The sequence below is a fragment of the Octopus sinensis genome, linkage group LG1 (genome assembly GCF_006345805.1).
Source record: "Octopus sinensis linkage group LG1, ASM634580v1, whole genome shotgun sequence".
NCBI classification, from domain to species: domain Eukaryota; kingdom Metazoa; phylum Mollusca; class Cephalopoda; order Octopoda; family Octopodidae; genus Octopus; species Octopus sinensis.
The window spans coordinates 204,291,092-204,302,803 of NC_042997.1; the positions used below are offsets into that span (position 1 = coordinate 204,291,092).

At 34.6% G+C, this 11,712-nt stretch overlaps 1 protein-coding gene across 1 annotated transcript in view; it reads left to right on the top strand.

The window, feature by feature from the left end:
- Positions 1-11,712, top strand: part of LOC115215484 (peroxisomal acyl-coenzyme A oxidase 3) — an 80,334-nt gene that overhangs the window by 57,978 nt on the left and 10,644 nt on the right. The window contains exons 10-13 of the mRNA XM_029784650.2: positions 753-881; positions 4,710-4,820; positions 8,145-8,447; positions 11,381-11,535. Coding sequence (XP_029640510.1) covers positions 753-881; positions 4,710-4,820; positions 8,145-8,447; positions 11,381-11,535 — 698 coding nt within the window. The remainder of the gene's footprint in view (positions 1-752; positions 882-4,709; positions 4,821-8,144; positions 8,448-11,380; positions 11,536-11,712) is intronic.

Genomic DNA, 11,712 nt, shown 5'->3' on the forward strand with positions numbered 1-11,712 from the left:
CAAAAAGAAGAAATAGGATGAGAGGACAGTTAAAGTCTATTGTGCCAACTTTAGACTTGTAGTGTGGTCAGTACAGAAGAGCAGTGAGTAAACATCAGTTTGTAAAGAGCAATTCCTAAGGGAAGACAGGTAAAAGTCCATAAAGGGGGAGTGAAAGAGAATTACAGTAAAAGGGGAGGTTAATTTATACAGAAAAAAAATGAATTTATGTAATGGGAGAAAGATTTTTAGTATTTGACTGCCTCCTGTGCAGGTGGCACGTAAAAGACACCATTTGAGCGTGTCCATTGCCAGTGCCGCCTGACTGGCCCTCATGCCAATGGCATGTAAAAGCACCTACTACATTCTTGGAGGGGTTGGCATTAGGAAGGGCATCCAGCTGTAGAAACTCTGCCAGATCAGATTGGAGCCTGGTGCAGCCATCTGACTCACCAGTCCTCAGTCAAATCGTCCAACTCATGCTAGCATGGAAACGATGATGATGATGACATGCAAAAATTACATCTGAGAATCAATTGAGTAGAGAGGTCTTGTTGTGGTGTAATACAGTGAGCAGTGTGAGGCAGCGTAATTGACAAAAATGCCAATCTGTAGTGTAGGGGTCTCTACAGATGGCAGAGCTTGGCACTGTCCTCTGATCTGTCAAACCAGGTAACTCATCTCAGCATTAAATGCAGTTGTTAAATGATGATGATGATGAGCAGGGGAATAGATTTGCTATTTAGTTTACTGTTGTCTTTTTTCTATTTCAGTGAATCGTTTAGGAGAATTACGAGGCAGTAATGACCCAAACTGTACATATGAAGGAGACAACAACGTCTTATTACGTCAGACAAGTAATTATCTTCTCAGTCTCTTTGATGAGAAACTCAAGAATCCAGGTAAATATTATTCTTGTAATTGAAGAACCAGTTAATTATCATTATTGCAGCAATCATACATACGGCAAATTTACCAACTTCTCTGTAGAATGGCAGCATGCAATGTAACTGCACATTGCTGTATCCACTGTTTCTTGGTGATTCCCTATTCCTGGCAGATTACACCTTTGTACCATTGAGGCAAGAACCTTCTAATCTATGGGGTCTGTTTGGGTAGTCCATTGCTAGTGAAAGTTTTATGGGGTCAAAGTGCAAATCCAACCTCAACCACTTTTAATTTCCTTTTTTCCAACACCCAGAAGAAATGAGGCTGAGAAAAATGATGAACAGCCTTAATCCATTTTCAACCCTTATTGAGACTCCCCATATAAGAGGAGTAAGAATTCTTTGAAGTGTAACGTAAAAGATATTAATGATGATATAGAAAATAAGTTAGAAGATGGAAGAATCATTTTTTAAATTTTGTATTTAAAGATGTATGTGTGGCTGTGTTGTTAAGAAACTTGCTTCCTAACCAGGTGGTCTTGGGTTCAATCTTACTGCATCGTACTTTAGGCAAGTGTGACATTTACTTTAGCCATGAGTGTACCAATGCCTTGTGAGTGGATTTGGTAAATGGAAAGTAAAAGAAGCTGTGATATCTATCTATCTATCTATCTATCTACCTACCTACCTGCCTGCCTACACACACACACACACACACACACAGTAATGTTGAACAGTGAAAATGAGTGCTCAACACTGCATTGGTGGATAAATATTCTTTATTACCAATGGTTTCATGTAAAGAGATTTCTTTACAATTTTCATGCATACTACATGGGAATGTTGGCACTCATCTCTTATTTTGGATGAGAATACACAAAGTCACACAAGTCTATACAAGATTTTAAAATCTATCAATAAATAAATATATAGATCATAAGAGGTAAGTTATAAAGAAATCTTAATTGTTGTCCCCTTTGCATTAGCCTATTATTTTTAAAGTATAAAATGAATGATAAATATAATATAAGTAAAAACTCTACGTACATTTCATGGCTATAATTAAATTCGAATTACAATTAAGTTTAAATTCAATTGAAATAAATTTGAATTAAAATTATAGCCAATCTTCAGGTTAATGATAATAATTAAATAAATAAGCAAATAGAGTTAAACAATATTTATTTAAGAAATAAATAAAATAATAATTTTTCTTATAGAAAAACTCCATTATCTGAATTAGAAACTTAAAGCATTAGATTATTTCCTACAACCCATTTATTATGTTAAATATTTATTTTTAAGGTAAAAAAAATAGATAGAAATATGTATTTATCTATGAAGATATAATATGGCTTTAAAAACACATAATAAACTCTTGAATATCCTTAACTTAGTTATAGTCCAATATTTAATTACCAAATTATTTAACAAAATAATCACTATCAACAAATATAGTAATTAAAATCTAAAATTTACTCTATCAATAAATATATAGACATATAATGAAAAATATATAAATTAATTAGTCCATTATTACTTACATAAATATTATAAATATCAATATAATATATTTATGAAATACATTTAAAAATTAAAAACGTATAACCTATCTTAAAAGAACCATATAACTATTTTACGATCTATATACCTCAGTGACTAAGTAATATCTTACAGTTATAATCTAATAATTAAATACATATCATCAACAACTAAATAATTATAGATTCAAATTAACAATCGGTAGTTATATAGTATACAATACAATAAAACTTCTTAAAATATCTTAAATAGAAAAGGTTTACTTAGCTTTCAAAAACCGTGTCATTAACTAAAATTTTAAAATGAAAAACGTCTTTTAAGCATTTATAAGAATACTCGTGGAATTACGTTATTAACAGAAATAGAATAAACAGATGGAAAAATTCTTTTAACAATGAAAACTACGAATATATTTTATCAATGGAAAATACCGCTATATTTTAGCTTTAATAGATAAAGAGAACAAAGTCACTAATAGAGAATATAATCACTATATACTATATCTTTCACTATAACCCTAAAATTTATAATTAACTACAATAAATTATACTCAAAACTCTATAAATTAAATAATTTATATAACTACCATTTACTGTATATACTCTAAAAATCTTATAAAAATTAATTTTATATATAAAAAGGTTACGTTGGAGTCAAATCTTTATTTAAATAAAAGAGCTTTTAGACACATTCAAAATTAACTCAGTAGTAATTTAAACATTATCTATATTATGACCACTAATTAATCAACTAAATTAATTTAAAACTATAATGTAATAAAATTCATTAATATAATATTAATTAATTAAATAAACATCTAAATAAATCTACTTCGAAATATATAATAAACACATTTTGATTAATTAAAAAAATTTATTACAAACTATAAACTTAACTGTAATATAAAATAAATATATATTATATATCATATTAATACTCAAAACAAATTCTAAATAATAATAAATTAAACTTATTATATAGGTAGACTAATTTATATTTAGATCAAATACTTCATTCTTTAATTGAATAAATAAAGTAAATATTATCATTATAAATAAATATTACATAAAGAAAAAAATTATTATCCTACACATTCAAAATTATTAATTTAACATTACTAAAACTATATATACTTAATACTATCAATTTTAGTAGACATATAATAATCATAATAACAATAACAATATCAACCACAAAAAACCCCAAAAAACTATCTGTTAATCTATATTCATTAAATACATTATATATTTAGTAATAAAATAAACATCTAAATATAATCTAACTATAAGTATTTAAAGAACCTTTACTAACTCTTATTGACTAATACTCAAACCATGTACAGAATTGCAAACACAACACTACTATAAATCACATACTAAATTTTAGAATTCATACTAGTACAAATATAACTACACTGAGCACTGTATACAATAATTTCATTCATTCATTATTATTATAATTATAAAATCAAATATAGTCGCTATTTATCTAAAAATTTATTATATAAGTAAAGTAATTTGTGTCTACATTTAATTTTACACTCGTCCAATGTATTCTCTAATTTATTATGATCATTAAATAATATTTCATTAAACTCACTAGAACATAAATAACAATAATTGCTACCTTATACTATATGATTTGGCCTTACAAATTATATCCCACTTTAAATTATACTTAATTCTTTGGGATTTTAATCAGTGTCTTCTTCATCATATTCATCATCATTTGATGTCTATGTTCTGTGCTGGCATAGGTTGGATGGTTTAACGGCGGCGAGCTGGCAGAAACGTTAGCACGCCAGGCGAAATGCTTTGCGGTATTTCGTCTGCCATTGCGTTCTGAGTTCAAATTCCGCCGAGGTCGACTTTGCCTTTCATCCTTTCGGGGTCGATAAATTAAGGACCAGTTACGCACCGGGGTCGATATAATCAACTTAATCCGTTTGTCTGTCCTTGATTGTCCCTTCTATGTTTAGCCCCTTGTGGGTAGTAAAGAAATAAGTTTAACATACAATCTGCCCTTCGTGTTGAGGGAGAAGATCTTTGCTGTCAGCAGAGGTAACAACTTCCTAAACTTTTCCAATCTATTCTTATCCTGATTATTGTACATTCTAAACAATCACTTCTGCTATTAATTTTGTCACCTAGCTAACAAGAGCTATTAACTAGATCTAGTGAGCCCAGCAGTGGAGAGTCTGTTTCTGGTGTGTTCTTTGTGTGTATTACTCATGAGCATTTACCATATACACAGCTTACTTTCACGGTTAGCATTTCATTTCTAACTTTTTTCTTCTTTCAGCAACAATCATCAGTTCTCCTATAAAGTCTGTTGATTTCATTAATGATTATGAACAAATTCTTCAAACTAGATTTGAAGCTAGATCTATAGAAGACTGCAAGAATCCCCTGAGTAAGTATAAAAATGATTTTATTAAAATATCTGTAACGGTTAAGATTGATTAGGTACACATATTAATGTGAAATGTTGGAGTCAGCAGTTGTAACGATAAAAATTCGTTGTTATAATGGCATGTTGTAAGATGTGAAAGATGAACAATGCATAAAGTTTTAAGGAAATATTTATTTTTACCATTACATTATACAATACCTTACCTCGATGGGCAGGTGATGAAATCGTAAAGCATCCAAAGTGAAGATAGATGTAGAGTTTGTGTTCTCGTCATTGTGTAGTAGTGGTTACAGAGAGAGAGATAGACTGATGTTGTAAGAGAACAGAATTAGAGCTAGTGAGAGTGAGAGAGTGTGGGATGAAACAACTGCTTTGTTGGTGTGATACCATAGTTGTTGTAGCCGGTCAGCCAGACTCCGTTCTCACTAACTGAGTTGTCACCAAGCAACCACTGTTTTTTGTTTGTGGGTTCTTGTTTTTATAACTATCCAGAAGGATAGACATATCATTGAGAACAATAGATTTAGTTGGTGATCTTGTTTATCTTAATTCTAGCTTTTGGTGAAATAGAAGAGATTAGAAAGGGTCAAGTGGTGAAGACATTATTTTGGCCTAGCTAAAGGCATCTGGCAAATGTAAAACTGCTGTCACAGAAAAAACCCATTGTTTCACTGTGAGAAAAGTTCTGTTGAAGTGTTAATTTAAATTTGGCTATGGTGGATCGAATCCACTTCATGCATGCAAGATTCACTTACATATCTAGGTACAAGTATGGCTGTGTGGTAAGAGGTTTGCTTCTCAACCACATGGTTCTGGGTTCAGTCCCACTGCATGACACCTTGGGCAAATGTTTTCTACTATAGCTTCAGGCTGACTAAAGCCTTGTAAGTGGATTTGGTAGATGGAAACTGAAAGAAGCCTGTTGCATATATCATCATTGTCATCATTTAATGTCCGTTATCCATGGTGGCATGGGATGGATGGTGTGGCCAAGTGATGGGGGTGGGGGGGTTGCACCAAACACCAGTCTGATGGCTGGATGCCCTTCATAATACCAATCACTTTACTGAGTGTGCTGAATGCTTTTAATGTGGCACCACATGTGCACTTTTATGTGGCGCTGCATGGGCGCCTTTATGTGTTGCTGCACAGGTGCTCATACACATTGCCACACAAGCACCACCATGAGTGTTTTTCACAACCAGAAGGATCAGTGTTAACATTTCTACTGCGAGGCATGGGTCTTCTTGAGTACAGCAAGGGGCCAGGTGTCCTGGTCCTTTGTCATCTCACCTGAAAGGTTCAGCTTCCTGAGGTTGATCTTCAGTACTTCATTCTATGTCTTCCTGGGTCTCCCACTTCCACGTGATCCGTCCACTATGAGCTCCTGTGAAACTGTCCAACCCATGCCTGCATGGAAAGCAGACATTAAATGATGATATATATATGTATATTTATGTGTGTTTGTGTTTGTCCCCCACTGTCACTTGACAACCAGTGTTGGTTTGTTTATGTCCCTGTAACTTAGTGATTTGGCAAAAGAAACAGATAGAATAAGTATCAGTCTTAAAAAAAAAAATAAGTGGTGGGGGTCAATTCATTTGAATAAAATTTCTTCAAGGCAGTGCTCCAGCATGGCCGCAGTCTAATGACTTGAAACAAGTAAAAGATAAAAGCTAAAGAGACCTCTCAACATCTGTTCCCAAATAAATACACAGTTGAGACGGGGGTGGAGATGCCTTTTCTTTCCTTTGTCTTGAAAGTCTTGCACTACTGTCAGTGTCATGAAAAAAGCATCCGGTACATTCTATGAAGTGGTTGGCATTAGGAAAGGTATTCAGCTGTAGCGTGTAGCCATTTTTAAATAGTAACACCAATTTGTGGTAGCTGGCAATATGATGTAATGTCGTATTGCCGAAGAAATATGTTTGTCGTTTTTCCATTGGTTAATATAACTGCTTATATAGGAATTCTAAGAATATTTTTATGGGATTTCGATTCTTTAAAGTCAAGTTGAGCAGTTATAAAAACCCTGGATTTTGGGAAAAACTTCAGTGTTTGTTGGATTTTCCTTGGACACGGCATAAAAAATAGCCAATGTCTCAAAGGAGTGAGTGTCGTGGAGTTTAGTTACATCCAACCAACACTGAAGTTTTTCCCAAAATCCAGGGTTTTTATAACTGCTCAACTTGACTTTAAAGAATCAAAATCACATACAAATATTCTTAGAATTCCTATATAAGCAGTTATATTAACCAATGGAAAAACAACAATCATATTTCTTCGGCAATATGACATTACATCATATTGCCAGCTACCACAAATTGGCGCTACTATTTGAAAATGGCTACACGCTACACAGCCATAAGGAACCATATAAATACAAATATTGGAGTTTGATGAAATCGTCTGGCTCATTGGATATTGTCAAACTGTCCAAGCCATGCCAGCACGGAATGCCGATATTAAATGATGTTGATGAGGATGGTGACTCTTTCAAAATGATACATAGATTGTTAGTTAAGTCACAGCACTTAGGAACTACGGTTCTGGTTAAAGAAATTTCTAGAGAATTTAGATCTCGTTCAAATGTAAGTCAAAGACAAATTTTTGTGAACAAGTTTTAATTTTAGAATGATTCAGAGGCTTTCTGAAATTTGGTAAATATAGTTTTGGGAAGGATGTTGAAGAAAACAATCACTACCACCACCACCATCGCCATCATCATTTTACATCCATGTTGGCATGGGTTGGGTGGTTTGACAAGATCCAAAGAGTCCAAAGACTGCATCACTCTCCAGAGTCTACTTTGGTATAGTGTCTGCCGCTGAATGCCTTTCTTAACACCAACCACTTTACAAAGTGCCCCAGGAGCTTTTTACATGCCACCAGCACAAGTGAGATTGCCATAATGTTTGCAAAACTATGAATTCTTAAGAGGCAGTTTTATGCTAGGAAATAAGGGTAAACATATGAGGGAAGAGGACCCTGAAGTAGATGTGCTGCATGAAGGGAAAGGGTGTGAATTGACCGGGGTGGAGCTGGAGAGAGATGTCTCTAAATAATATTGCATGATGCTAACATTTGATGCTGTTGCAGTGGCAGAATCATTAGCATGCCAGGCAAAATGTCTGTCTCTACATTCTAAGTTTGAATTCAGTCGAGGTCAACTTTGCCCTTCATCCATTCAGGGTCGATAAAATAAGCACCCAATGAACCCCGAGGTCAATGTAATTGACTTAACCTCTTCCCCAAAATTGCTGGCAGTGTGCCAAAATCTGAAACCAAATATTGATGTTGTTCGTGTTGTTATTGTTGTTGCAGTATCCTTACATGCCTATCAATGGCTAGTCTGCAAGTTGCTGGTGGAGTGCAATGACAAGATCAGAATGGAGTCTGAACTTCAGAGCTGCATGTTTGATGCCATAAATAACAGCCAAGTGTACCATTGTCGCAGCCTGTCACTGGCCTACATAGAACTGACTGTAATGAAAGTGTTTTATGAATTTCTAATGAGACAGCAACAAGAATCACCCAATAGTCAAGAATTGATCCACGTCCTGACGAAATTAGTCAGCCTTTATGGTTTATGGAGCATTGACAAACACATGGCAGCATTATACCAAGGTAAGTGGTCACCAGATTTATTACCTCCCTTCTAGTTTTCCTATTTTATACATATATACATTACTCTATCTATATATATATCTATCTATCTATCTATATATATATGTAAAAGTAAAAAAATATACAAACTGGGACAAGAACGTGAAACATTTAGAAGACGACACAAAAAACACGGACGGGACATTTGAAGCCCTCAATCATCAGTCAAGAACCGGATCATCTTCGCAATTTCGGCTGATTAATCTTGAATATATATATATATATATATATATATATATATATATATAGGCGCAATGGCCCAGTGGTTAGGATCATGGTTTCGATTCCCAGACCGGGCGTTGTGAGTGTTTATTGAGCGAAAACACCTAAAAGCTCCACAAGGCTCCGGCAAGGGGTGGTGATCCCTGCTGTACTCTTTCACCACTCTTTCTTCTGTTGGCCTGCTCGCTTAGCCAGCGGGGTGGCGTCATTCGAAGGCTAAAACAATGCGAACGCATTGTGACCAGCAATGTGTAACTACATCTGATGGACTGGTCAGTCACGTGATATATATATATATATATATATATATATATATAATATATATATATATATATATATATATATATATATATATATATAAAGCTGTGTGTTATTTTGTTAAGGTTATTTCTACAGAAATGAGGCATTAGGTACATCTTATGGAGTTTCTACCTATGCCTTTTCTACAGATCGAGCAGGGCCATCTATCTGAAGGGATTTGTGATTTATCTGCCTTCCTACTTACTAAGACTTTAGTTTTTGCTAACTCTAAGGGCCTTCGATTCTAGACCTTGCTTCTTAACCGGGAACTTTTCTAGTTCTGATAGTGATTTAGCAGTAAGAGCAAGGTCATAAGCATAGAGGAGCTCCCAGGGGCAGCCTGTCTTGAATTCTTTTGTTATTGCCTGGACGACTATGATGAACAAGAGGGGGCTGAGCACTAATCCTTGGTGAACCCCTACTTGTACCCTGAATTCTTTGATGTACACATTGCCAACCCTCACCTTATGAATGATAATTTCTTTATATATTTTAATATGTAGATATATATACACATGTATATGTATGCATGTGTGTGTATATATATATATATACACACATATATATATACATAGATGTATGTATAAGTGATCAAAATTTAAAAAATTAGAGGATAAAAATTGGAAGATTAAAATATTGAAACATATTTTAAATTTAAAGATTAGAAATTAAACAACTGAACAATTAAAAATAAATTTAAATTGAATTTAAAATTTTTAAGAAATAAATAATTTTTTAAAATTTGAAATGTAAGAATTCAATCATTTTTACTGTCGATGTCAGTGCTGGCTGACTGGTCCCATGCCGATGACATGTAAAAAGCACCATTCAAGAGTGGCCGATGCCAGTACCTCCAGACTGGCTCTTGTGCCAGTGGCACGTAAAAAGCACCCATTACACACTCGTAGTGGTTGGCATTAGGAAGGGCATCCAGCTGTAGAAACATTGCCAGATTGGATTGAAGACTGATGCAGCCTTCAGGCTCACCAGCCCTCAGTCAAACCATCCAACCCATGCCAACATGGGAAGCAAACATAAACGACGATAAATATAATACATACATACAAATGTATGTATGTATTCACATATGTATGTATTGGCGCAACAAGATACACACCAACCCATCGGGAGCAAAGAATGGCTGAACTTGTACTCTTGGGGAGAGAAGGCAAAATCCATAATTCATATGCTCCAAATATCACATCATCATCATCATCGTTTAACGTCTGCCTTCCATGCTAGCATGGGTTGGATGATTTTGACTGAGGGCTGGCAAACCAGACGACTGCACCAGGCTCCAATCTTGATCTGGCAGAGTTTCTACAGCTGGATGCCCTTCCTAATGCCAGCCACTCTGAGAATGTAGTGGGTGCTTTTTACGTGCCACCGGCACGGGGCCAGTCAGGCGGTACTGGCAATGACCTCGCTCGAATCTTTTTACTCATGCCACCAGCACAGGTGCCAGTAAGGCGATGTTGGTAGCGATCACGCTCGAATGGTGCCCTTAAAAATATGCAATACCTGCTTAAGATTTAAAGGATGATGATTAAACCAAGATACTTCCTTCACAACCTTGTTACCAAGTTGGTGGCCAGTCAAAATTTACTCTAAAAAGAGAAAACAGACAGGCATGGATGAAAACATACATATACTCATGCATCCACGTCAGAAAGGAGGAACCTAAATAGAAGATTACAGATACAAATTATTAATGAAACTGTCAAAATTTGTAAACTTTCCTAAAGTTTAGTGTATGTGCAACTATATGTGTGAGAATACGTGCAATAAATAAAACATGAAAATCTGCAAACGCTAACTCAAGTATTGCACATATACCTTCGATCTAGATTAGAAACTGGCTCTTTCTTTATTAGCAAGAAATCTAGAAATAAAACTGAATAACACACACACACATCCATTACAGCTAATCTTACTAGTCAGTTTTGCACTGGATATTAGATAACCAGATAACAGCATGGTTAAGTAATACTGCGTGCTCTTCAGAGAAGACAGCTATGATCAAAATATATATGAGCATATTTATTTTTTTCCGGTATATGCCATCTCTGAAGAGCGTGTGGTATCACTTAACTATACTGGTATATAACATTCAGTTTTAATGCTCAATGCAAAACCAATTAGTAAGATCAGCTGTCATGGATCTATAATACTGCATACTTTGATTAATGTATCCACTCTAATGGTTAATATATGAATGCATCTTTTTTCTAACTCATGGATTCTTAGAGAACTAATGTGTGTGTGTGTGTGTGTGTGTGTGTGGTATATCATAATACTTACTTTTGTCATAAGAATCTGTCTTGTCTTTATTGTTTTTGTATTGACATTTCTTGTCTTTTACTGATCTTCAGGAGGTTATTGTAGTGGAGAACTCCCAGTCAAGTGGATCCATTGTGCCATCTTGGAATTGTGTGGGGAACTGAAGGATGAAGCAGTGGCTCTTGTTGATGCTGTGGCCCCCACTGATTTCATTTTGAACTCTCCTATTGGACATTCAAACGGAGAGGTAAGAACAGAAGTCTATACTTATGTTTTTTATGTTTAACTTCTTTCAGTCATTGGGTTGTGGCCATGCTGGAGCAGTGTCTTGAAGGGCATTATTGGAACAAATTGGTCCTAGTACTTATCTCTTTAAGTCTGGTGCTCATTCTGTTTGCTTCTTGTGTCAAATCTACTAAGCTAC